The 26,805-nt window shown below is 39.0% G+C and overlaps 4 protein-coding genes across 4 annotated transcripts; 3 read left to right on the forward strand and 1 right to left on the reverse strand.

Annotated features, from left to right (window-relative positions):
* The first annotated feature begins 417 nt into the window (after window positions 1-417).
* Window positions 418-1,367, forward strand: LOC138873750 (uncharacterized). Its single transcript, XM_070152227.1, has 2 exons — window positions 418-834; window positions 1,227-1,367. Exons 1-2 carry the CDS (start codon window positions 418-420, stop codon window positions 1,365-1,367), a joined length of 558 nt encoding a protein of 185 aa, XP_070008328.1.
* Window positions 1,368-1,385: 18 nt separating this feature from the next.
* LOC138873751 (uncharacterized) lies at window positions 1,386-3,707 on the forward strand. The gene is made up of 3 exons (XM_070152228.1): window positions 1,386-1,529; window positions 3,217-3,371; window positions 3,485-3,707. Exons 1-3 carry the CDS (start codon window positions 1,386-1,388, stop codon window positions 3,705-3,707), a joined length of 522 nt encoding a protein of 173 aa, XP_070008329.1.
* A 9,232-nt stretch (window positions 3,708-12,939) lies between these two features.
* LOC104232639 (stress response protein nst1-like) lies at window positions 12,940-20,342 on the forward strand. Its single transcript, XM_009785895.2, has 4 exons — window positions 12,940-13,079; window positions 13,202-14,928; window positions 15,262-16,304; window positions 20,008-20,342. The coding sequence occupies exons 2-4, from the start codon at window positions 13,432-13,434 to the stop codon at window positions 20,123-20,125; spliced, it is 2,658 nt and encodes an 885-aa protein (XP_009784197.1). The 5' UTR covers window positions 12,940-13,079; window positions 13,202-13,431; the 3' UTR covers window positions 20,126-20,342.
* Window positions 20,343-22,440: 2,098 nt separating this feature from the next.
* On the reverse strand, window positions 22,441-24,956 carry LOC104232638 (CBL-interacting protein kinase 2-like). Its single transcript, XM_009785894.2, has 2 exons — window positions 24,768-24,956; window positions 22,441-24,327 (listed from the first exon to the last, which is right to left on the reverse strand). The coding sequence occupies exon 2, from the start codon at window positions 24,000-24,002 to the stop codon at window positions 22,629-22,631; it is 1,374 nt and encodes a 457-aa protein (XP_009784196.1). The 5' UTR covers window positions 24,003-24,327; window positions 24,768-24,956; the 3' UTR covers window positions 22,441-22,628.
* Window positions 24,957-26,805: the final 1,849 nt, after the last annotated feature.

The following is a 26,805-nucleotide window of genomic DNA, read 5'->3' on the forward strand; positions in this document are numbered from 1 at the left end:
ATATTGTCCCACCCCGAATCTGGGCGAGCAATTTTAAAATAACCAATGTAATGTTGACTTTTACTAGAGCAGCGTGGGTATTTCACGGGCGCTGCAAATCAAAATGCTTACAAACATCTTAAGGGGTTCGTGGATACATGTTGGGGGAGCAAGCAAACTAATGTGTCCAAGGATGTTCTCCGGTTAAGACTCTTTCCATTCTCACTTAGGGGGAAGGCATTGGATTGGCTCGAGCGACTTCCCAACCATTCCATCACTACTTGGGATGAGTTGGCGGATAAAAAGTTCATTGACATGATGAAGAGCTTGTCCATTAATGTGCATTTGGTGGAGGATCTTGAACAAATGGCGGGCTATGCAAAATTCATGTAAGACTTGGTCACAAAGAAGCATTCTATCTATTGTGAAACTATAAAGATGACTCACCAAGTTAGTGCTATAGTGCATTCAATGGCCCCGAAGCTTGAAGATCTCGGTGCTTTCACCATTCGTTGCACCACTGGGAGTGTGGATTTTGCTAAAGCTCTATGTGATTTGGGGGCTAGTATCAATTTGATGCCCTATTCCGTTTTCAAGACTTTGGGTATCAGGCAGCCGAGGCCGACGTCTATGAGATTACAAATGGCAGATAGAACAATGAAGAGACCATTGGGTATTATTGATGATGTGCTTGTCCGGGTGGACAAATTTATCTTGCCAGCTGACTTTGTGATCTTGGATTGCGAGGTGGACTATGAAGTTCCTATCATATTGGAAAGACCTTTCCTAGATACGGGGAAGACATTGGTTGATGTGGAAGCAGGGGAACTCACCTTCCGGGTGGGTGATGAAAAGGTGGTCTTTCATGTGTGCAAATCAATGAAGCAGCCCAACAGTACCGAGGTGTGCTCTTTTGTTGACCTCGTCACAGCAGTGATAATTGATGACACCAGTGCAATGATCAATGTGGAGGACCCATTGGAGGCCGTACTATTGAATCTTGATGTCAATGAGGATGCAAGCCGGGTGGAGTGCATGAATGCTTTACATGGAAGGGCTCTTATTCTTATGAGTCTAGGAAATTATCTTTGGACCTTGAGAATAGAAAGACTCCACCAACAAAACCTTCAATTGAGGAGCCTCCGGTGTTGGAGTTGAAACCACTGCCTCCACACCTTAGGTATGAGTTCTTAGGCTCAAATTCTACTTTGTCAGTTATTCTTTCTTCTTGTCTTACTAAACTGCAGGTTGATGCCACATTGGCGGTGCTTCAAAAGTGGAAAAAGGCAATTGGATGGACTTTAGTTGATATTCGGAGGATAAGCCCTGCATTCTGTATACACAAGATTATTCTGGAAGATGATGCAAAGCCTTCCTTGGAGCATTAAAGGAGGTTGAACAAGGCAATGCAAGAAGTTGTGAAAAAGGAGGTGATCAAGTGGTTGGATGTCGGGGTTGTGTACCCCATCTTTGATAGCTCTTGGACTTCACCGGTGAAATGTGTACTGAAGAAGGGTGGCATGACCGTGGTTGCAAATTCACAAAATGAGGTGATTCCTACCAGAACCGTCACCGATTGGAGGGTATGCATGGATTACCGCAAGTTGAACAAAGTGACCCGCAAGGATCACTTTCCTTTGGCTTTTCTTGATCAGATGTTAGATCGACTTGCGTGCCTTCTACTGTTTCTTGGATGGGTATTCTGGGTACAACCAAATCTTGATTGCTCCGGATGATCAGGATAAGACCACATTCACTTGTCCATATGGCACTTTTGCCTTCTTTAGGATGCCTTTTGGGTTGTGTAACGCACTGGCTACATTTCAGCGGTGTATGATGGCCATTTTCACCAATATGGTGGAAGACATTTTGGAGGTGTTCATGGACGACTTTACTATTGTGGGGGATTCATTTGATGAGTGCTTGAAGAATCTTGATAGAGTTTTGGCCCATTGTGAAGAAACCAATCTTGTCCTCAATTGGGAGAAATGCCACTTTATGGTGGAAGAAGGAATTGTTCTTGGGCATAAAATTTTGAAACATGGCATTGAGGTGGATAAAACAAAGATCAAAGTGATTTCAAGGCTCCCTCCCCCTACATCTATCAAGGAAGTTTGAAGTTTTCTTGGTCATGCGGGGTTCTACCGGAAATTTATCAAAGACTTTTCGAAGGTAGTGAATCCCTTGTGCAAGTTGTTGGAAAAAGATGCTAAGTTCGTGTTTGATGAAAAATGTATGCAAGCCTTTGAACTTCTCAAGCATAAGTTGACCAACACTCCTATCATTACCGCGCCTAATTGGAGCTTACCCTTTGAGCTTATGTGTGATGCGAGCGATGTTGCGGTTGGGGTGGTTTTGGGTCAAAGAGTGAACAAAATGTTTCATCTGGTGTACTATGCGAGCAAGACAATGAATGATGCTCAAATGAACTACACAGTGACCGAGAAAGAACTTTTGGCTATTGTGTTCGCAATGGAAAAATTCCAGCCGTATATTATGGGTGCTAAGGTTATTATTCATACCGACCATGCCGCACTCCGGTACTTGATGACAAAGAAGGATTCCAAAGCTAGACTGATGCGATGGGTCTTGTTACTTCAAGAGTTTGATTTGGAGATTGTGGACCAGAAGGGTAGTGAGAACCAAGTGGCGGACCACTTGTCCCGCTTGGAGGAGGAGGGGAGGCCTCGTGATGGCCCAGAGATCAATGATTCATTTCCCAACGAACAACTCATTTCGGTGTCGATGAATGATATGACATGGTTTGCCGATGTTGCTAATTTCCTTGTGACTGGTATAATCCCGTATAGGCTCTCTTCTAACCAAAGGAAGAAGCTCAAGCGGGATAGTTTGGATTTCTATTGAGATGAGTCGTACTTGTTTAAGATTTGCACGGATAGTGTGATCCGAAGGTGTGTCCCAGAGGAAGAGCAATTGAGTATCTTGGAGGCTTGTCATTCTTCTCCCTATGGTGGCCATCACGGCGGGGTAAGGACGGCTTCTAAAGTTCTTAGTTGTGGGTTTTATTGGCCAACTTTGTTCAAAGATGCGGGCGATTTTGTAAAGAGATGTGATGAATGCCAAAGAGCGGGTGGAATTTCGAAGAAAGATGAGATGCCTCTCAATACAATTCTTGAAGTGGATATCTTTGATGTATGGGGCATTGATTTCATGGGCCCATTTGTTAGCTCTTGTGGGAACACTTACATTCTTGTGGTGGTGGACTATGTTTCAAAGTGGGTTGAAGCCGTGGATTTGCCCAATAATGAGGCCCGGAGTGTTGTTGCATTTCTCAAGAAACGAATTTTTACAAAGTTTGGTACTCCTCATGCAATCATAAGTGATGGGGGGTCTTATTTTTGCAATAGAGCTTTCGACACTTTGCTTTCAAAGTATGGTGTCAATCACAAAGTTTTACTCCCTATCATCCTTAAGCAAGTGGTCAAGTTGAAGTCTCCAACAGGGAAATCAAAAGCATATTGTCAAAAACGGTCAATTCAAATAGGACCGATTGGTCAAAGAAGTTGGATGACGCTCTATGGGCTTATAAGACTGCTTACAAGGCTCCGATTGGTATGTCTCAGTATCGGTTGGTGTTTGGGAAAGCTTGTCATCTACCGGTCGAGTTAGAGCACAAGGCCATGTGGGCTTTGAGGAAGCTAAATCTTGAGTGGGATGTTGCAGCCAACCTTCGTTTAGAGCAGCTTAATGAACTTGATGAATTCTGATTCCATGCCTACTCCAGTTCGTCCTTATACAAGGACAAGATGAAGTACCTTCATGATAAATATACTCGTAGAAAGGAGTTTAAAATAGGTGTTTTGGTTCTCTTGTTCAATTCTCGGTTACATCTGTTTCCGGGAAAGCTTAAATCAAAATGGAGTGGACCTTTTGAAGTGGTGTGTGTGATCCCTTTTGGTGATCTTGATTTGAAAAACAAAAATGGAGAGGTCTTCAGAGTTAATGGGCACCGGGTCGAGCATTATCTTGGAAAATAGATGACAGCCACGTAGTGGCACTTCTTCATCTCAAATGATGTGATGATAACCTGCGTCGTGCCGCAACGTTAAATCAGGCGCTTCTTGGGAGGCAATCCATGTGTTTTTCTTCTTGTTTTATTTGATTTTCATTGTAGTGTAGGATTGATTTTTGGGCTAACTGGTTGTGAGATATTACAGGATTGTGTTGGTGCAGTGCAGGACATAGTGAAAAAAGTCTTCAGGCCTCTGAACTTTGCAATGCGGCCGCACTATATTTAGTGCGGACCGCACTAGTGAAGGAGGAAATGTCCAACTCTCTAAAGTTTGCCACCGTGGCCGCAGTACATTTTGTGCGGTCTGCGGTGGACCACTTCGGCCGCATGGCATTTTGTGCGGACTGCAGTGGGTTGCCTGTGTAAACTTGAAAAAGGCTAATAGTGCGGACTGTGGTCCATTTTGTGCGGTCCGCACTGGGGTAGGTAAGCTGGGCCCCAGGACTTTTTCTATAAATAGTACCTGAGGCCCAACGGTTACACTTTTCGATCTCTTTGCTCTCAAACATTATAAAAACACTGTTCATACTCCATATTGCTCGTAATTCATTGTTTGGACTTGTTAAGCTTCATTTTATCTCACATCTGGTAACTTAACTTCATTCTAATTGCTTTAATTTTGTTATTTTCCTTTATTTTATTTTATTTTTGTTTTTCTTGCCTTTCATTTTGTTCCTCCCATAGTTTCTGCATTAGGGTTGTTAAATTCTTGATTAAAGTAGACTTAGATAGTTAAAAGCACTGGGCAATCACTTAGGGACCCTACTTAGGTGAAAAATTGGGCTTAGAATCAAAATTCATAAAACCCTAACTTAGTACCACAACTGGGCACTCAATGCGGACCGCGGTCGTTTCTGTGTGGTCCATAGTAACATTTTGTGCGTACCGCATTGATGAAAGTCCTGAAAATTGAACCTTGGGGCTGCGGCTGCACTACATTTTGTGCGGTCCGCATTGGTCCCTATGCGGCCGCACTACATTTTGTGTGGTCCGTACTACCTGGATACAGAGAGTGGGTAGTCTGAACCCCACCAATGCGGCCACACACCATTCTGTGCGGTCCGCACAAGGAGGTTTAGAGAGGTGGCATTCAGGCAAAAAGGGCAATGCGACCGCACTAGGTTTTGTGCGGTCCACACTAGGATCAATGCGGCTGCACTTGATTTAGTGCGGTCCGCAGTAAGAAGGATCAGAGAGTTGCCAACTTTCGAGTTTCAAGCCAATGCGGTCCGCGCTCCATTTCATGTGGACCGCACTAGAAGCCTCCGCGGCCGCAGTCCATTCTCTACGGTCCGTAGTGCCTGAGTTCAGAGAGATAGGTTTTCAAGTGCAGAGCCTTAGTGTGGTTGCACACCATTTTGTGCGGTCCGCACTAGCCCCACTTTTTGTCCAGATTTTTTTAGTTTAGTATAAATATCTTATTTTCCCATTTTTAGGGTATCACATAGCTTTTAGCTGTAGCTGCGTTCGTGGGTTCGAAGTCTTTAGCTATTTTGGGAAATTTTATCTACATTTCAACATTGAATCTTATTGTTTATCTTAGTAATTAATTATTATGAGTTGTTCTTCATCTATTTCTTGTTTTTCTTCTTCAATTATGAGTAGCTAAACCCATAAGCTAGGGTTGAGCTCAACTCTAGTGTGGGTAATTGATGGGTCTTGTGTTTTAGGGCTAGATTGACTATGGGTGTTTGATATTTGGGCTAATTTCATGTTTAATTATTGAATTAGTGGTTTCAAACACTAGTTTGTGTTTAGTTGACTTGAGCTCTTCTTGAAAAAGAGAGCTTGAGTCTCTGAAATTGGTCCAATAAGGAATTGGGGCGTACTCAAGAGATTGATAGCTCCAATTAAAGGGTTAAACCTTGAGAGAGTAATACCCGACTTGAACCTTGATTACTTGCGCAAATTTGCATACCCAATTGGTCTTGAGAAAGTCAATTCGGGCAAAATCACTCGAACCACCGAGAGGTGTAGAGTGGGTAAAATCGTGCAACAATTATATCATGCTCCCCAAATATGTCAATCATGCCTTAGACTCAAGTATTCGTTAATTGACCACCTAGGCAGAAGTTACCCTAGTGCCTTTTAAACTATTTGAGCAACCCGCAACATTTTACTCTTAGCTTATTCTAGTTTAATTCATCATTGTAGTTTGATAAAAGTAGAAGTAAAACAAAAACTCAAAAATGTTTAGAAGTGTAATTTGAAACACATACACAACCCTAAATTAGATAGATATCCGACTTCAACTTCTAGCTCTCTGTGGAAATGGATCCCGACCCTAAATCTGATAAAAACTGCTTCGATCCTCTCTCGCTACTCAATAGTAGTGCAGGGTAGGCTTCGATCAATGCACATGTCCACAACCTTTGTGTTGTCATGGGGCCTGCTAGTATTAACTTGTGTGACGCCCAGGAAGTTGCATCTTCTAGTACGGTATTTCACATCTACATCAAACTATAATTCTATAATGCTCCAGTTTGGTTGACTCATGTGCAGTCTTCTCCCTACCTTGTTAAGTAAGTATTTGGGCTGGTCTATGTAGTGACTACACCTACAGGGAATGAGTATCAAAGATACTAATACCACCCTAATAGGCTTGTCCATCACATAGAACCAAGCACCCTCTAAAGTACCTGCAAAACAAGAAACCATGTTAGCGAAAAAAAAAATTTCTACTCTCCTCACAATAGATTCGAGTAGAAAGTGCAGTGAGATCTCCTTCCCCTATGACCTTACCATAGTCTCCGGTATATATCCTCATCAACCACCTTATTACCAAGGAACACCTCATCGACTTCAGTTCATTGGAATGCATGATCATTTGGAGTTTGGCTTGGCAGTTCTTACCCTAATGTAGGGTATTTGTAGCTTGTCACTGTTCAATATCTTCCTCCATTCTGTGTCTAGTTCCTCAAATGAATGTACCTGTACCAAGGCTTGTTGTTCGAGTATTAAGTTAGCTAAATGATCTGCTAACTTATTTCCTTCCCTTGGTACATGCACTACCTAAAGCACTCCTCTAGACAATATTATTTTCATTTCCTCCGCTTAATTGACTATGCTCCAAAGTGATTCCCAGACTTCCTCCAGTATTCTCTTCATCAAACTAACATATTTGATGGCTTGAAAATAATTTTTTTTACCTTAATAAAGATATCCCATTTTTTTGAATTACCAACTATAATTCTTCCTTCACCATATTGAAAGCCTAATACATTTTGACTTTTAAATAAAGCTATAGTTCTATAATCTCTCTTTTACGCTTTAAGTTTAGAAATGATATGTGGAATAGATTTTAATCAACTGCTAGGATGGATTCTCTATAAATGATGCACTAATTTCATCAAATATCTATTCTTGAAGGTTCCATTATCAGTTCTTCAATCTTTAGTACATGAATCTTTTAAACTATCAATAAAACTGCGTTCTTCTTCTAATGTTCATCTTCTTTGGCACTGAGGTATTGATCTCCTTGACATTTAGACACTTGGTCAGAAGGGGTTGCGTGATTACTCATTTATGATCTTGTGGGAAAGTTGATCAAGTAAAAAAATAAAAAGAAGTGAACTTAATAGTTTTCCAAATTCATATAGCAAGCTAGCAAAATACATGTGTTTATAGTAGTAACTACAAAATATATAATCTATCTAAAATCAAAAAATTAAAAATATAAACAAAAAGAAAGAGAAAGAAAAGGTTTTTGTTAAAAAGTTTCCGATCCAAAGTTTTGGAGAAGCCTTCACAAGTTAGCAAATGAGGAAGTTTAGCATGTCCCTTATTTGTGTTAGTTACCCAAATTGGGTCTCCTCCCTATTCTCTTCATTTTAGTATATACACCTATAAATCTTCTAAAGAATCTATTTGGCATAATATAACTTAAAATAACACAAAAGAGTATAATATAACAGAAATATATGTCACAGAGATTAACTTAAATAAAAGAATTTTTGTTGATTAAAGTAAAGTTTGCTTCTTCTTTTTTTTTAATCATGTAGAGTAAAGTTAGCTATTAAGACCACGGGATAGGAATCTGGTAGGATTTGTATGCGTTAAATCAAATTAGTTTGGTTTTTCACTTGAAATTAACTTCCTAGAATCTAAATCTATTTCAAATCTAGTGGTAATTTCGATTTCGGGTTATCACTTAATTTTTTCACCTACATTTATTGCCGCGTAGCGCAACTTGGGTGTGATGAGGTTGAAACTGGTCAAAATCTTTAATATCTCACTGAAATTCCATTTGCAATGTAAGATAATACTAATAATTTTCGAGTTTCAGCAAATAAAAAAAGTACAAACCAAAATCTAAACCCTAACAATTATTAATCAACAAACAGAAATAGAAAATTTAAAAGCCCTCTCGATATCTTATTGGAGTTTTGTAACTAGTGACCAGTCTTCCGTCACGTCAGCCTTTTCCCAGTGCACGAAGCTCCGACGAGGAAAGTGTTAGTGCTTAATCATTGGGTCAACAATGCTAATCCCTCTTTTCGTACTACTCCTTGAGGGGGGGGGGGAAGAAGATAAGAAAATGCGGAGCGTTCTCTTACTTTCTCAACCTATTGTTTCTAAAGACTTCTCTCTATTGGCTAGATCTTGGGGAATATATACTTTGGTCAAAGAGAAGTAACAAAAATAGAAGAGATTTCCTTTAGCAAAAGGATTTCATGTATAATAGAGAATGAGACCGAGGAAGTAACAAGAGAAGGAAAGAAAAGAAATTAATAAAAACTTATAGAAAAAGAGAAGCATCTAATGATTCTCTCTCGTGATATCAGGGAGCCATGTTTGATATGCCAAGCTCGTTCGGTTGTATCGCTGGAGAAAAAAAGGATTTGTGGAAAAGTGATTAAAATAGATGTACTAATGCGGTGAAAAAGGATTTTTGAGGGGTAATTTGTTTTATGAAATTTTTATCCAAGGGATTATAATTTTGGTATTATTATTCCACCCCTAATATGGGATAAGTTTATACTACTATTTAGTATAAAATTATACTAGTATTATTTTAATACTAGTAATTAAATATGAAATAAATTTAATCTTAATTTCTATATTGAGATATCCCACGTAACCAAACGACGCCTAAAAGTTAATAAGATAACATGCGTTTGACAATGTATTAGTAGAATATGACATACTAATAGACCAAAAGTACAACAACAACAACAACCCAGCGTAATTCCACAAGTGGGGTCTGGGGAGGGTAATATGTACGCAGACCTTACCTCTACCCCAAGGGGCAGAGAGGCTGTTTCCAGGAGACCCTCGGCTCGAAGAGGCAACAAGAGACACTATATTAGTACTATCAATATACTCATAATAAAACAACATAAAATACCATAAAACCCATAACATAACATAAATACCATAAAAAACAAAGTAACAGCAATATAAGAGATATAGGAAATACGAGAAAGATGTAAGGTATTAATACACAGAAGATAAAGCACATCATTAGTAGTTGATCAATAGCATTCTAAGACTAATTTCTAACTGGCTAGTCTCACTCTAGTGCGCTGTAAAAAAGACATCACAATTTCCCTAACCTACAACCTTAATGCTCGATCTCCACAATTCCCTGTTTAGGGTCATGTCCTCAGTAACCCTAAGTCGCGCCATATCCTGTCTGATCACCTCTCCCCAATATTTCTTAGGTCTCCCTCTACCTCTCCTCGTACCCACCACCGCCAGTCGTTCACACCTTCTCACCGGTGCATCAGTGTTCCTCCTCTGAATGTGCCCGAACCATCTGAGTCTTGCTTCCCGCATCTTGTCCTCCATGGGGGCCACCCCCACCTTCTCTCGAATATCTTCATTTCTAATCTTATCCTTCCTTGTATGCCCGCACATCCACCTCAACATCCTCATCTCTGCAACTTTCATCCTCTGGATGTGTGAGATCTTCACCGGCCAACACTCGGTCCCATACAACATAGCAGGCCTAACCACTGCCCTATAAAATTTACCTTTCAGTAACAGTGGCACTTTCTTGTCACACAGGACTCCCGTCGCTAACCTCCATTTCATCCACCCCACCCCTATACGGTGTGTGACATCCTCGTCGATCTCCCCGGACCCCTGAATAAACGACCCCAGGTACTTGAAACTACCCCTCTTAGGGATGACTTGAGAATCAAGCCTCACTTCCACTCCCGCTTCCGTCGGCTCTGCCCCAAATTTGCACTCAAGGTATTCCGTCTTCGTCCTGCTCAACCTGAAACCTTTGGACTCAAGGGTATGTCTCCAAACCTCTAACCTCTCGCTGACGTCGCGTCGTGTCTCGTCGATTAGGACTATGTCATCAGCAAATAGCATGCACCATGGCACCTCCCCCTGAATATGATGCGTTATAGCATCCATCACCAGGGCAAATAGGAAAGGGCTGAATGCAGACCCTTGGTGCAACCCCGTAATAACCGGAAAATAATCTGAATCGCCTCCTGCTGTCCTAACCCGAGTCTTAGCTCCATCATACATGTCCTTAATCGCCCTAATGTAGGCAACCAGGACCCCTTTAGCCTCTAAGCATCTCCATAAGACCTCCCTAAGAACCCTGTCGTACGCTTTCTCTAGATCGATAAACACCATGTGGAGATCCTTCTTCTTATCCCTGTATTGTTCCACCATCCTCCTAATAAGGTGGATAGCTTCTGTGGTAGATCGCCCCGGCATGAACCCGAACTGGTTGTCTGAAATAGACACCGTCCTTCGCACTCTCATTTCTACCACTCTCTCCCAGACTTTCATGGTATGACTTAGTAATTTAATACCCCTATAGTTGTTACAGATCTGGATATCGCCTTTGTTCTTATACAACGGGACCATTGTACTCCACCTCCACTCTTCGGGCATCCTATTAGTCTTGGATATAACATTAAGCAACTTAGTAAGCCATTCCAAGCTTGCTCTACCCACACACCTCCAAAGCTCAACCGGAATTTCATCTGGTCCGGTAGCTCTGCCCCTACTCATCTTACGCATTGCCTCCATGACCTCATCGACCTTAATGTCCCGACAATCACTTAGTACATGGGGGCTTTCGGCGTTCCTCAATTCATCTAGTACAATATCCTGATCCTCTTCCTCACTTAGAAGTTTATGAAAGTAGGTCTGCCATCTCCTCTTTATCTGGTCATCCCCCAACAAAACTTTGCCGTCCTCATCTTTTATGCACCTCACTTGGTCAAAATCCCGAGCCGTCCTCTCTCTCACCTTAGCGAGTCGGAGTAACTTCTTCTCCCCGCCTTTGTTCCCTAGTTCCTCATACAAACGAGCAAAAGCTGCCGTCTTTGCCTCTGTCACTGCCATCTTTGTCTCCTTCCTAGCTACCTTATATCTCGCAATGTTTGCTCTCTTCTCCTCCTCTCTAGTGCTCCCCACTAACCGCAGGTAAGCCACCTTCTTCGCTTCCACTCTACCTTGTACAACTGCATTCCACCACCAGTCTCCTTTGTGGCCACCGGTGCGGCCTGAAGATACCCCTAACACCTCTCTCGCCGCCTTCCTTATATAGTCCGCCGTTGTCGACCACATAGTGTTTGCGTCCCCACTACTTCTCCAAGCTCCCATTGCCGACAACCTTCCTTCCAACTCCTGGGCTTTAACCTTAGTCAAGGCGCCCCACCTAATCCTCGGGCGGCCTCGTACTGACCTCTGTTTCCTTCTTATCATAATACTAACGTCCATCACCAAGAGCCTATGTTGCGTTGCAAGGGTCTCACCTGGGATAACTTTGCAATCCTCGCACAACCTTCTGTCGCATCTCCTGAGGAGGAGATAGTCAATTTGAGTCTTCGCCACCGAACTTTGGTAAGTAACCAAATGCTCCTCTCGCTTCGGAAAACTCGAGTTTGCAATCACTAGATCGAATGCCTTGGCAAAATCCAGCAGTGAGATGCCCCTCCGTTCCGTTCCCCGAAACCAAAGCCGCCATGCACCTCAGTATAACCACTTGCAGACGACCCAATATGGCCATTGAAATCCCCTCCTATGAATAACCTCTCGGAAGGTGGAATACTACGAACAATGTCATCCAACCCTTCCCAAAAACGCCTTTTAATCTCCTCGTCACAACCTACTTGCGGTGCGTACGCGCTAACGACGTTTAAAGTACACTCACCCACTAATAAACCAAAAGTAACATTAGAAAAGTTAAGTTGACTTGTATCATATACATAAATAGAAGAAAATGATATATAGACCTTTTTCTTTATCGCAAGTTAAAAGAGAAAATCAAAAAATAATGATCTCAATCTTTTATTTAGAAAATGCTTAAAATAATTTTTTTTTTATAAATGAAACAAAAGAGGTGTTGATAACATTAATTATTGTGTTTCCATTTTTCGAGTATAAACTTATGCTTCTCACAAAAATTTTACTTCTTAAAAGCAAATACAAATCTAATCTCGCATCTATTATTTTTGACCGAAGAAACGCACATATTTAATACGCCTAGTAAAAAATGTGTGTGTTATGTTATCCTTATACATATATAGTAAGAAATTTAAATCTATTCACTCTACAGTTTAAATCTACCTTAATATAAATGACTAATTAACACAATTATAAAGAAATTGGGGAACAAAATGCACGTTCATTGATGGCCTGACCTATACACAAGTATGATAGAATTCCACTCAACAAATTTTCAATTACTAAGAATAAATGAGCAACAATATCTAAAAAAAAGAGTGTAATAAATGCAATTGTCTTTAAGGAACATCTGATGGGGATCTAAAATAAATTGGGGGCATTAATTAGGAACTTATCAACTGTAATTAGATTACAATCTTCAGATTATATTATTATTACTACTCCACTAATCACTGCCAACAGCAACCCGTACCGGTCTGGTTTAATTAATAACTCCGGTTCAATCAATGCCTATACAAAGAAACCAAACTTATTTTTCTCTCTTTATCTCCTTTAAAAATATTTTCTCTTTCATCAATCCAACAATCTTCACAAAATATTTCGCCGGAAAATTGCATCCGAAGAGACCGTCACTGTCTCCGGTCGCCGATTATTTTCCAATGAATCTCCGATGGGCATCGAATTAGTAAGCACCTCGATTTTTAGCCATTTTCGTAAAATTTTTAAAAATTATTCTTTCCGTGTCATTTAGGTTATTGAGCTAAAATAAAACTTTGAAACCCTAACCTATTTGTTCCCGCTTCATAGGTGCTTTCTATCACGATTCGCTTTGTTAGGGTTTTGAAGGATTGAAAAAATTGGGGGGAAAGGGGGAAGTTTCAAAGCTAGGGTTTTGCATTGGATTGGTGAACCTGTGGTTATTGTTGTTGTTGTTACAGAAGGGAAGATTTGAGATATTAATTGATTTTATTAGTAATATTTTTGGGGAGTTAAGAAAAAAATTTGATTTTTGATAGGTTGTGGGGTTGAAAAGGATAATGTGTATACTGTGTTCCATCCAAAAGTGGTCACGAAGAGTTGCAACCATGTTACCTTGGTTAGTGATTCCATTGATTGGTTTATGGGCATTATCACAGTTATTTCCACCTGCATTTAGGTTTGAAATCACATCACCAAGGTTAGCATGTGTGATTGTGCTTGTGGTTACTCTTGGCTGGTATGAGGTTTTGATGCCTAAGTTGTCTGCTTGGCGGGCAAGAAGAAATGCTAGGCTTAGGGAAAGGAAGAGGTTTGAGGCTATTGAAATGCAGAAATTGAGGAAGACCGCAACAAGGAGGTGTAGGAATTGTTTGACTCCGTATAGGGATCAGAATCCTGGTGCGGGCAAGTTCATGTGTTCATATTGTGGGCATATTTCTAAGAGACCCATTTTAGACTTGCCTGTGCCGCCAGGGTTGGGGCTTTCAAATTCGGGGATTTTGAAAGATTTGGTTGGGAAAGGTGGGAAAATGTTAAATGGTGGAAAGGTTTGGTCGGACAACAGGTGGATGTGTGGGGGGCAGGATTGGTTAGAGAATGGGAATTGGGTTGGTGGTGGTGGGTCTTTTGTTAGCAAGTCGGATTCTTGGAGCAACAATGGTGGCGGTGGATACTTTGGGGTGGAGCACTGTTTAGCAGAGAAGTCATATTCTCGTGTTTTTACTTTTGCCTGCAAGGCACTGACTGCTTTTTTCTTAAGTATCATGTGGCTCTGTAGAAAGGTTTTTAGGATTAGTTCCTCTAGAGGTGATGCTTCAATGGATGCAGAACGGAGGGCAATGATGGATAAGAGAGGTGATAATGGGGGGAATTGTCAGGAGAGTAGAGGGGAGAAAGCTAGGAGAAAAGCTGAGGAGAAGAGGTTGGCTAGGTTGGAGAAAGAGCTAGCGGAGGAGGAGGAGCGAAAGCAAAGAGAGGAGGTCGCTAGGCTGGTGGAAGAACGTAGGAGATTGCGGGATGAAAAAATGGAGGCAGAGAAAGAGTGGGGGAAGGGGTCTCCCTCTGCTAAAGTACGGGACAGTAAAAAGGAAGCCGAAAAGAAGCGGCAAGAGAAGAAGAAAGATAGGGACAGGGGATCTAGCAAAAGCAACTCAGATGCAGAAGAGCTGGATAAAAGACAAGGCAAGGAGAGTGCGCGAAATAAGCGAAGTGATGGTGATAGAAGGCAGCAACAAAAAAATGGGCTCGAAAGTATTAAGACACATAATGTAGAAGTTGTACACGGTTTTAAGGGTGTTTCTTCTAGCAATACTAACCATGGAAATGTTGGTACTCGGTACTTGGATCGTATGAGGGGTACTTTCTTATCATCTTCTAGAGCATTTACTGGAGGTGGTTTTTTTGGCAAGAGTAATACTACTCCAGTTCCAAGAGAGCAGAAATCTAATACTTCAGTAGACCCTGTTCATTATGCCTCTAGGAGGGAACTATTTCAGCCAGATCGGGTACCTGGAAAGCTGAATCCAATTGGAGATGACAGGAGTATGAATAGGCCTGTAAGTTTTTCGTCATCTTCTATTTCAATTGCTTATAACAAAGTGCTCCTTCTCATCAAGTGTTTTTGAAAATGTTTTGTTCTGTATCACAGTAGTGTAGTATTTTTCCTTCTCATCAAGTGTCTTGCTTGGTACTTATTAAAGAATTCTGCTTAATCTTGCAGCTGATAACTTTGTTTACCATTTTTTGTTTTTCAAATTTTGGCCTGTTCATCTTGTTGAGTTGACGTGAACCTACAGATAGATTCATATCATATCGAGATATAATTTTGGCTGTTGTTCAATGAGATATTGGACTCCTGTTAAGCTGTCAGTTTAATCTGTTCTTTACAGGTGCTTATTGAACCTCAACCATGTACAGCTCCTAAAAAATCTTGGCAACAACTATTCACTCGATCATCCACTGTTTCTTCCCCCTCTTCCAATGTAATCAGCAGACCAAGTGTTAAGCCCCAAGCAGAAATTGTGAGCCCTCCCTGTCAGCCTCCAGCTACTCAAACTTTCGACAACCCCATTAGCTTTGGTCTCCCATCGCCTTTCACTTTAACTTCTTTTCCTTGTGGACCCACAAGTTGTAGTACAACTGTTCCATCATCACCGGGAGCGCCACATTCTCGAATTGGAGAAGGACCAGGTCAGTTATTGGCAGAAGAGTTGGAGAATTTTGAAGATCCTTGTTATGTTCCAGACCCTGTGTCATTGCTTGGTCCAGTTTGTGAGTCCCTTGATGACTTTCAACTGGAGGTGGACCTTGGCTTTGTGTCAGATACAGGAATTGACAACCCAGGTGTGGTAAGAAGTGTGAAGGCATCTTCCCAACTGACCAGGCCTTCACCAATTGAGTCTCCAATATCACGGATGCGTGTTCCAGAGGAAAGGCATGCTGGGTCTTTTCTTTTCAACAATCCTAATGCTCAGGACATGCGCACTGTGCCAATGAATGTTTCAAATAATGCAAATGATACGGGAACATGGCAGATGTGGAATAGCTCTCCGCTTGGTCAAGCTGGTCTAAGTTTGATAGGTTCTCCAACCAACTGGTGTTTGAATACAGATTTGAATACATCAAACGTGCCTCCTGCACCTCCAAGGACAATGGCTTCACTGTTTAAAAATGATGAACAACTCTCCGTCTGTCATTCTTCCCAAACAGTTTATACAGGAAGTTGCCAGAATGGTGGGACACTGAGTACTGTTTTGCCTGGTAGTGCTGAAAGCAGGTATCCAAAGGCTCCTTTTGGTACATATTCAGGAGGTGAAAGTCAATTTTCTCTCAAGTTTGAGGATGCTGCTCAAAGTGAAATGATGTATGGGAGTCCTAATGCTACTGCTACTAACCATCCATTTGCGTCGTCTCCGCCTAATTGTTGGGCCAAGTAAGCAAAAGAAAACCACTAATTTCTCTTGCCAATTGGAACAAAAGTAAAGTAAATGTGTTTGCCTCTGTTTGAAAGTTTGAAGCAATTTGAGGTAGCCTATTTGCTGTACTTTTGCGTCAATATTATCTGAATCTTCTCTTTTCTCCTAGTCGCTGTTGAGAGTTTCTTCTGTGTTTTCATAATGGTTGGCCATTTGTTGTGAATTTCATTTATTCATCCAAAAGAGTGCTGGTATGTACTTAAAAAATATCTCTAATTCCTTCAATTATAAAGGATTCCAGAGACTCGACAAAAGTATTTACATCATGGTTGGCTACTGTTATCTCTTGTCTGAATAAGGTCTAGAGGTGCTTGCTTACATGTGTCTTATCCATTCATATGCATCTGATAGCCATATGTACATGTTGGCTTCCTTTTGACTATAGATAGTGCCGTTACTTTTACCCATAGAGGAGTAGGACATTTCAACATGTTTGTAACTATGAGAGTGTGTGCCTAAGGGAGAGCTCTTGTGTGCTTACAGAAAGTTGCAAATATATTTGAAGTAGTGTTATCAAAGGCGAAAAGCGCAAAAAAACTCTAAGGTCTGTTGGGACTTTAAGCGCAAATAAAGCGTGAGCTTTAATAAAGCAAGGCGCAAATGGAGAAAAGTGATAAATATGTACGTGTAGTCCAAGACTAATATATATAAGCATAAATAACAAATATATGGACAACGAAATTGAAGAAAATTTATGATAAAGTGAAATACCAATTGTTTAGTGTCGCCTCTTCAGGATTACGCTCATTGTCAAGGAAAAGTATGCCTTAGAGCCTTGATGACAACACTAAAGCACCCGCTAAGCAAGGTGAAGCGCTCAACATGTTTCGAGCCTTGCTTCAGGGCTTAAGCGCACTTTTGATAACACTGATTTGAAGTTAGATAGAACCTGAACTAGATACATCTTGGGACTATTTTGTCTTGGACAATTGAATCCAAAATTAAGATCAGGCTATGAATCCTTTAATATTCATACCGCATCATTTGGACGTGTGTTTACACATAAATAGTGTGAGAAATAATACAAGGTAGAAGATATTGAGAGAACTCAACTTGATTATTCCTTCAAGCTATTGGGGTTTAACTAGCTGAGTATACATGTCCTAAGAAAGGAAAGAGAATAAAAAACGTAGTCACAGGGAGTAAATCATGCTATATTCACAACATCCTAGACTCCTAGATTATCTACAAGATTCTGACACTTTCTCTTAAGCTGGTGCATATAAATCATATGTACCAAGCTTGTTAAAAATATAGTTGATACGAGAGTGAGGGACTTAGTGGAATTATCTGCAAGCTTATTTTTGACATTACGAATTTCGTAAAAATATCTCCTGTGAGTATCTTTTCACTAATGAACTAACTGTCAATATCAATATATTTTGTTCTCATGAAATACCGGATGAAGAGCAGTTTGGTTATTGCGCACAAGTTCCATCTAGCTGATTTCTCCAAAACTTCAATTCTCTCAGCAACTGTTTAGTCCAAATTAGTTTGTAAGTTGCCACAAGTATTGCTCAGTATTCTGCTTTTGCACTAGATAGAGGGACCAAATTTTGTTTTTTGCTTTTCCGAGATACTAAATTACCTCATACTAGGACACAATATCCATACGTAGACCACATACCAGAAGGTGATCCCACCTGATCAATGTCTGTGTATCCAACAAATTGCTCATGACTTTGATCCTCAAAAAACAATCCTTTGCCCGAGCTTGATTTTAAATGGGGCTGATATTTATATGTCGAAGAATACGGACAACTGCATCCCGGTGACTGGTCCATGCTTCGGGCATCATTGTCAATTACATAACCAAGTGTTAACGAGTTAGGGGTCCCTTCTCTGCTGTTGTTCCTTTCATATTCATTTTAGAGAAAAATTGTCCTAATTCAACTAGTCACTGTTGAAGTAGATATGGAACCTAAATGATTGTCTTTAAGTTGACTAATGACACCACTATTAGGTGCATGGACAATTCAGAGCCATGTTTCTGCACTTGCTAGGCAGCGAAACCAGCAGTTTGGATGAGCGGCTGACGGACCTATTGGTGTAACTTAGCATTATATTTGGGTAAAGCTTAATAGCTCTTCTGCCCCCAGCTTGAACTTATAAACGTCAATACTACGTTTGATTGGGGTGAGAAGAGGAGGAATGCAGGGGCACTAGTAAAAAAAGTGGTGTAAAGGCATCTTCCTCGTGTGGTAAAGAATTAAAATTAGAATGGCAGGTAAACATATGAAGTCAATCTTTTCGTTTGGATGGCGACCTAGAGTGCTATATATAACGGGCTGAGAATTTAATGAGGCATCACTTATCAGTTGGGGCTTCATGAGCAAAGAAATGGGGGAGGATGTATCTTTCTGTACTTTGCAAACTTTTGGTATAACTGTGGAATAGAATGCTGAAGTTCTTTTGGTGTAAGCTGAAAATACCTGAAACAGTTAAGGAATTATTTTGTATTCCTCAGACAGTATGATGACAACATCGCTAGAAAGAGGTCATAGAGCTGTAGACGGAGTCCTTCTCTTAGGTGCAGATGGTGCCATGGTGGTTTCACTTTTTTGTATATACATCCACTCCAACTTGGATTGATGATTGTACTTGTTGAAAGGATTTTCTGTATGTACCTTACCCCCCCCCCCCCCCCCCAAAAAAAAAAATCCTATATGTAGGTAGACTTGATGTATTCTTCTTGAATTTGAGGTTGGCTCTTTTTTTTTCCTATAAAATTTATTTAAAAAGCATTAATAATTCTACATTAGTTTTCAATCCCGGCAAAGTTGGAGGCAGAATGTAGATGCCAGTTTACATCCTTCCTGCTATGGTAAACAAATGGAGGGAAAGAACAAATCTGTTCATAATGGAAGTAAATCAACAGTCATCTTCCCGCTCCCTAATCCCTCCCCTTCCTTGAGCAAAACATTTTGTGAATGAGAATCTTTTTTTAAACAAAATATTGGAACCTCCACTTATGGCTATTTAACATTTAGTACTAGCTCAAAGCTACTTATAAGGTCTGGTGAAAACTAACTAGTGGCTTATATGAATTGTTTTTTGAACTATGGCCATTAGCTTTATTGAGCACCTGTAAGCAGATACTAAGCTGTGCCAAGTAATTTAATGGTGGCATATTGACAAAAGTTCATATCGATTTGCAATGTTTTCCCCGCAGTATGTTAGAACGTGCGCACGAAGCACGTGTTTACACAGGTTGAGATGAGTCCAAGTGGATCGAATTGGATATTGAGGATTCATATAGCTGACATAACTAGCTAAATGAGGCGTATTTGCTATAGTTAATGAAATCAAGCATTATATTTAAGTTTTTCAATGTTGACTTGGATTGCAAAATAGGTTATGGATATGAATGGTCTTGTTCCTTTCTATTCCTATCATTGGTGCCTTCTTGGTTTTTCTTGATAAGCATTTTTAAGCTTTGGTTATGGATTTGTAACTTGGTGATGCTGGTGTTTTTCTGGGATGATAAGTTGCTTTTGACATGTTTTTCTTATGGGAGTGTCTTGGAAATAGATTGTTGAACTCTTTGTTCTGGTGATCTTGGTTACTATTTCTTTCTATTTTGTAAAAGGTTCTCTTTTCCCTCTCCTCTTTTTTTCAACACCATCTTACTCGTGATTTACTCATCTATTTTTTTTCCAGAAAGGACTGGACTCCGCAGCATACGGGTGAAGCTTTTGGAAGCTCACCGATGGCTAGGTCCTCTGTTGGTGGCTTATATTCCACACCAAATGTACAGTCTTTTTGGTCTTCTGAATAAAAAAAAAGAAAGAAAAAGGAAAAAATGGGATAGAGTACAAGGGACTTGAACACACCCTCCTGTTACTGAGGAGGAAAGTACCCTCTTTTTGGGAGGACAGTTTAGAATGCTGCACTCATTGTATCTTCTTTTCTCTAAAAAGGAAGAGTTACATTAGATGATAGCGATGTATGTTTCCACGTATGCGCTTCTAATCAAGTAAAAATCAATTATGATACGGCTGAGTACTTCTCTTTTGATCTTTTTGACACAGAGGGGCAATCGCTGATATAGATGAATAGAGCTGTTTCCACTTACATGTTACATAGTTTTGGATACAACTCATATAGATGTCCTATTAAGGCATAGACAGTACTTCCATTTATACTGCATTTCTCTGCAAGGTTCAGCGAAGTTTTTGAAGGACTAAGCAGTGAAGGAAGCCTTTTATTTTTCGTTTTTGGTTGAGGTTCGTGCATTTGTTATGATGCATTTTTCAAGCGAGAAAGAGGAAATATGGGGGCTTGCTTGCACCTATACAGGTTTTGATCTGTTGTCCTTACAGTTAAAACAGGGAACTGTTTAGTGTATATAGCTCTTACTCAGCTGTTTGACATCTAACTTATCCTTGTCTTCTATCTGCTACATTTTCCCTTCTCTTTTTTCCTGCTGTTTCTGTTTCATGTGCTTTCGCGTATGAGTTCTAGCAAAAGGCAGTATGTGGCATGTTCCCTGGTGAAATTTTGGGTTCAGATCGCAATAATGGCTTGATATCCATAAATTAGAATCTAGGTGGAAGAACCTGTACAATAGAATGGGAACCACATGTTCTTAACATATCACTTATCAGCAAAAAGTATTTTCTCCATTTAGATGCCCAGCTATGAAGGGGAAAAGGAATGAAAAATGCGTGTTTCAAAATTTAGCGTATATTATGGAGTATCATATGGAAAAACTGTGATATATTCCAGGTGGATATTGAGTCTCTTTGTCCAAGTGCCCCTTGTATGTAAAAAGATATATGATACTATTTCTTACTAAAAGCGCCTTTTTTGCAAGCTACTTTTTTAGTAACAAGTTCGAACTATATACAGAAGTTCATAATTAGTTTCAATATATTTCTTTTCCTCCCGATGTCAGCTATTGTTAATAGTTTGATCAATTGCAAAATACATAAAGAGACACTTAAAGTTGGCCTCAAATATCTATCACATTCCAGTTTACTCAATGATCAAATAGACATTTCTTGTTGGCCAAATTGTGCCTTTTGAACACTTGTGTTTGTAAGTCTACCCGCGTGAAATACAGTATGTGCTGACATGTCAAGTCAACAAATGAAAATGTGTAATTTCAAAATAAAATAATTATCACCTTAATGATAACTTAGTTTAAAAAACTCAAAAAGAATAATTTTTCCTACCCCTCCAGGTCCCTACCCCAACTTCTTCTTCATTTTGAAAATCTAAACCAGACCCCTTCCATCCTCCATCTTCTTCTCTGGCACTCCCCTCACCCCAAAACCAACGACCCTTTTTCAAAATTTTTACTCTAAAGCCCTTTAATAGTTCCTTAATGAATCTGCAAACCGAGAAGCCATCTACACCCCATCACAGAACCTCATCGGAAAAGCTCACCTCCGGCGAGCGGCGACCTCTCTCTTCATCTCCTTCCCACCTGGGTTTCCTAGTCTCTTTCCCTTATCCCTTCTTTTTTCAATCTCATATTTTTTTTTTCTCCATGAGTTTTTTTATTTGCAGTACAAAATGCCCAAACAAAGAAACAAATTGCGTATCTTTTTTTAATTTTCTATTCGTTCTACTTCCTTGCTTAATTTTTCACTTTAATTTGAATTTTAGTGGGATTTTTTTTATAACTTTTACAAACTGCATCTCCTTGTTGAGGTGGTGAGGTGAGGGTGATGTTGAGGTTGTGGCTTGATTGTGATGGTGGCTATGACTTAATTGCGGATGAAGAAAGTGGGTCCACATGGAAAACATTAAAGCAAAAATATAATTTTATGCATCTTCACGCACTCAAATTTGAGTGAAAGACTCATTTTGCCATGTCACCAGTGTTTACGAGATATATCTGTGTCAAGTTGAAGTGTCTACTTGATCATTGAACAAGTTAGAGGGCCAACTTTAAGTGTCTTTTTATTGTATTTTGCCTTGATTAATTTACAATACAAGTGATTGACAGCTGAGGAAGAAAAAGGTAGATACACTGAGAATGGTTCATCGGTACAATGTTCTCAATTTAGAACAAGTTTAACTTTTATATACCGGCAATTAAGGTCACTAAAAGATGGTCAATATTAAACCAACGGTTCATAAAAGTGGATGAAAAGTTAGTCAATATACCTACCAAATACAATGATAATATAACAACTTCTTACACTGCTAGCGTGAACCAAGTCAAAGGTAAAAGTAAACTCGAGCTTGGATCAAGAACATAAAGAAAATACAGAATGGAGTTGATCTTCTAGCATTAAAACATAACTACATTGGCAATGTAATTGTAGTTCCTAAAGTGCATTCTGAGGTGAATCAGTGTCAAATTCTTCCTCTTCTGGCAGCAGAGTCCGTGGCTCATCACCTTGCCAAGTCCACACAATATCTTTCAATGCTGGTCTTATATCCTTCTTCATCATCTTCTTATACTCTATAGTATCTCCACTATTTTTCTTCACCTCAACAAAGTGAAAATTTGGAGTTACTTCAAAGATTTCTGTATCAATAGATAACACTCCTTTTCTTCCTTCTTTAGATCCTTCTAACTTCAATAACCCTCCATCCTTTTTCGTCACCTTCAACTTTAAACGCTTAGCTACATCCTCTAGCTTTGAGATGATTGTTTTCGCCGGTTGCCTTGATGTAAATCTAACTTCCCTCTTTTTGTTTCTTTCTTCAAACAAACCAGACAAGTCAAAACCAGTTGACAATGATATAATATCAAATGCATTCAAGTGTGCAGGCTTCACCATTTCGGGCTTTGGCTCTGTTTTCTCACAAACACTAAAAACAGCATCATCATTTTCAAGTGCTGCCTCCTTTGGCTCTGCATCTTTAAGCATTGATTTCAGTTGCAAGCCTTTCTTGAACCAAGAGTTCTCCATTATCTTGGAAATGGAAATTCTTGTGCTTGGATTTGGATCTAATATTTTCGATATAAGCCTGCGAGCATCAGGAGGGAACCAGTTAGGACATCTGAACTCAGCCTTACCAATCTTTTTGTACATCTCCATTAAATTTGAATCATGGAATGGTAGATATCCAGCCAAAAGGACATATAATATCACCCCGCATGACCAAATATCAGCTTTAGCACCATCATATCCTCTTCTGTTTATCACTTCTGGTGCAACATAAGCTGGTGTCCCACATGTAGTATGAAGCAAACCATCTTGTCTCTTAGATTCAGCAAAGGCACTCAATCCAAAATCTGAAATCTTTAAATTTCCATTTTCGTCAACCAATAGATTCTCCGGTTTCAGATCTCTGTGATAAACTCCTCTACTATGACAGAAATCAATAGCACTAATCAACTGCTGAAAATACTTTCTTGCAACATCTTCTTTTAACTTCCCTTTAGCCACCTTATTAAATAGCTCTCCGCCTTTCACATATTCCATCACAAAATAGATCTTCTTTTTGCTCGCCATAACCTCATACAGCTGCACAATATTAGAGTGTCTAACCAATTTCATGACCGAAATTTCGCGTTTGATTTGATCAATCATCCCAACTTTCACAATCTTCTCCTTATCAATCATCTTTATCGCCACATTCAATCCAGTCTTGACGTCTCTTGCGTGATGGACCTTAGCAAAAGTACCTTGTCCTAACAATTTCCCTAACTCATACCTTTCCATTAGTACACTACTCCCCTTACTCTCCATATCAACTTCAACAAACCAGAGCAATTAAACTCAATATTTATATACAAGATGCAAGATTTATCAAGAATTGAACAACTCAGCCATCTTCACTAATATCGTGATACGATACTATTTGACCCTGAAAATATCTAGCAGGATTTGGCATTTGATGCGAGAATCTGGATGAAACTAGAGGTGCAATGTCATCAAGTATAAAGGAAAGCTTAAATAGAGCTTCAATCTCACTTAAGCACATCTTTCAGCATTCCCTGGTCTTTTTAATGGACTAGAGAATACTAAAGAGGATGAACCCTAATTTTCCACACTGAGCAAATGATTTGTTTACCTGAATAAATCAAAAAGGGTAACTAAGAATATAGTTTAACATAATTGGTTTTGCGGGATTAACTAATATATGGTCACTTAAAAGCCAATTAAGTGCTGAATATATTAACTTCATTATAAAAATAAGATAGCTGCAAACAAATCCACGAGTCCCTGAATCAGAGGCTGTCAAGATCAAATAATTTAAAAGAAAAAAAAAACAAAAGCAGAAATACATTAAAGATCAATTCTTTGATTTAGGAAAACAAAAAAAAAAGTGTTGTATTAGCATAAATTTTGAACAAGTACTATTGAATCTTGATTTAATTGTCACTCTGCTTTACATCCTGAAGAAATGGAAAATGGATGAAGGCATAAAATCCATAAATAAAACTGCAGAAGATTTTGAAGAGCAACATAACAAGCCTATGCGAAAACTTAGACAAATTGTAATATGGTTACCTTCAAACTGAAGAATTACTCAACCCCTGCAGCCGCCTTCAAAAAGATTAATGTTTAATTATGTGTTAATATTTGTGAAAATATTTAGACAGACACAGAATGTGGGAAAAGGCATGGGCTTTTTATACAAGCTCTTTGTCTACTATTGCTAGTTGTTTATAATAATACACCCTCCTACCTAAATTGTAGCTTACTCTTTAGCTTTTCTAATTTTGATTAGTATAGACATCTTAAAAGCCAATACTAACTTCTATACACTTTAAGGGCTCTTTCGGTTTGAATACGGTCTATGCTAGGATAAGTTATGTTGGGATAAGTTATGCTGTGATTAGTTATCCCGGTATTATTTTTTATCCACTGTTTGGTATATTGTATAAAAAATGACAATTGCATAATTTCTAAGAAGAAGATATAAGTTATCCTGTCACTAATTACCCCACCCCCTACAAGGTATAAATTATTCCGGTATTAAGTATAATACCGGAATAACTTATACCAGATTTGCTAACCAAACAAAGTATTAAGGTGGTATTAAACTTTTATACCAGCACTATATCTACTTATACCTCATACCAAACAACCCCTAAGTGGGGAATAAATTCTTATACTGTCAGGTCACCTAAGCATAGGGTCTATTGGAAATAACCTCTCTATCCTCACAAGGTAGGGTAAGGTGTGCGTATACATTACCCTCCCCAGACCTCACGGTGTGGGATAATACTGTGTATGTTATTGTTGTTGTTGTTGTCAGGTCACCTAAATGAAAATTAAAAGTATTGTCCATGAAAAGTGAGATTAGTAAGTGCTCCAATAGGTTAAGGGAGTCTTCAAAAATATTTTCAGGTAAATATGTATCTATAATAAATTGTGTGCATAAATGGGTTGTGGATTCGGTGGCAAGGGAGGAGTCAACGGAGTCCATAAACTACAAATCAGCATACGAGTTCAAATACAACAACAACAATAAAAAATTCAATAGTTTTTCACAAGTGGGGTTTGAGGAGGGTAAAATATACATAACCTTATCCCTACCTTGGAAAGGCAGAGAGGCTGTTTCCGACATTATGAGTCCAAATAATATAAATTAAATTACACTGATAATATAAAAAATATTTTATGCAAAATAATGTATATAAGTTAAATCCAATTTGTAACGTGTGATATTCCTTGAGTAGTTTCTGAAATCATCTCTATTAAAGAATTTATCGTCTATACTTGATCAAATTAGCTGTAAATTACGGAAAATGAAACAATTTAAAACAGAAATGTTTTCAGAGTTGGCAATCTCTGAATGGTTAAATAGAATGGGACTGTAATTGCCATCTGTATTCATAATGCAGGCGAAGCCATATAGGTACATAAAATTAATATGTCAGAATATTCATTATATTTGATTACCATATTGCTTTTGTCCCCTATAGCAAGATAATATTATGACATGCATGAACATAGGACAATTCTTAGCAAAAAAGAAACAATCATTGTGATTTGTGATAATAATATTTAATAAAGTTGGTGACAGCAACTGAGGTAGATCTTATCTTAGGCCACTGTTTCCTCTTTTATTTATTTTTACTTTTAACACTATACATATTGCAAATAAGCTTGTCACTTGTCAGTTAGTTCGAAATCTAGGCATAATTATTGTTGTTAAAGTTTTCGTATGAATTAATCATAATATCTATTAAATTTTGATTACCGATAAGAGCAACTATATTCCCCATTATAGCGTTAGAAAAAAAAATCTTAGAAAAGAAAAGGCATGAACGGATAGATAACATAATTCGTCCATTTAAAAGCCAACAAAAAAACTCCACTTATATATGTGATAACGTTGAGGTATATATCATCTTTGTTGAGGTAATTGCAGGTTTATTTTATTAATTTTGTGAATTGGGTAGTGGTAGAGCTACTACATTGACTTGGTCCGTCCCCAAAAAATAAATTGAAGGAACTTTTTAACTTTATAATTGTTTAAATTTAATATAAACCTAATTTAAGAGTAGATGTCAAATTTAAAATTCAAGGATTATCTCAA

Source organism: Nicotiana sylvestris, chromosome 7, assembly GCF_000393655.2.
Source record: "Nicotiana sylvestris chromosome 7, ASM39365v2, whole genome shotgun sequence".
In the NCBI taxonomy this organism is placed as follows: domain Eukaryota; kingdom Viridiplantae; phylum Streptophyta; class Magnoliopsida; order Solanales; family Solanaceae; genus Nicotiana; species Nicotiana sylvestris.

Coding starts and splice junctions, on each gene's coding strand:
- LOC138873750 (XM_070152227.1), top strand. CDS start 418: ATGACTCACCAAGTTAGTGCTATAGTGCATTCAATGGCCCCGAAGCTT. Junction 835..1,226: donor TCCGGGTGGGTGATGAAAAG/GTGGTCTTTCAT, acceptor ACTAAACTGCAG/GTTGATGCCACATTGGCGGT.
- LOC138873751 (XM_070152228.1), top strand. CDS start 1,386: ATGCAAGAAGTTGTGAAAAAGGAGGTGATCAAGTGGTTGGATGTCGGG. Junction 1,530..3,216: donor TTGCAAATTCACAAAATGAG/GTGATTCCTACC, acceptor TATGTTTCAAAG/TGGGTTGAAGCCGTGGATTT. Junction 3,372..3,484: donor TTCGACACTTTGCTTTCAAA/GTATGGTGTCAA, acceptor CAATTCAAATAG/GACCGATTGGTCAAAGAAGT.
- LOC104232639 (XM_009785895.2), top strand. CDS start 13,432: ATGTGTATACTGTGTTCCATCCAAAAGTGGTCACGAAGAGTTGCAACC. Junction 14,929..15,261: donor ACAGGAGTATGAATAGGCCT/GTAAGTTTTTCG, acceptor TGTTCTTTACAG/GTGCTTATTGAACCTCAACC. Junction 16,305..20,007: donor CCGCCTAATTGTTGGGCCAA/GTAAGCAAAAGA, acceptor TTTTTTTTCCAG/AAAGGACTGGACTCCGCAGC.
- LOC104232638 (XM_009785894.2), bottom strand. CDS start 24,002: ATGGAGAGTAAGGGGAGTAGTGTACTAATGGAAAGGTATGAGTTAGGG.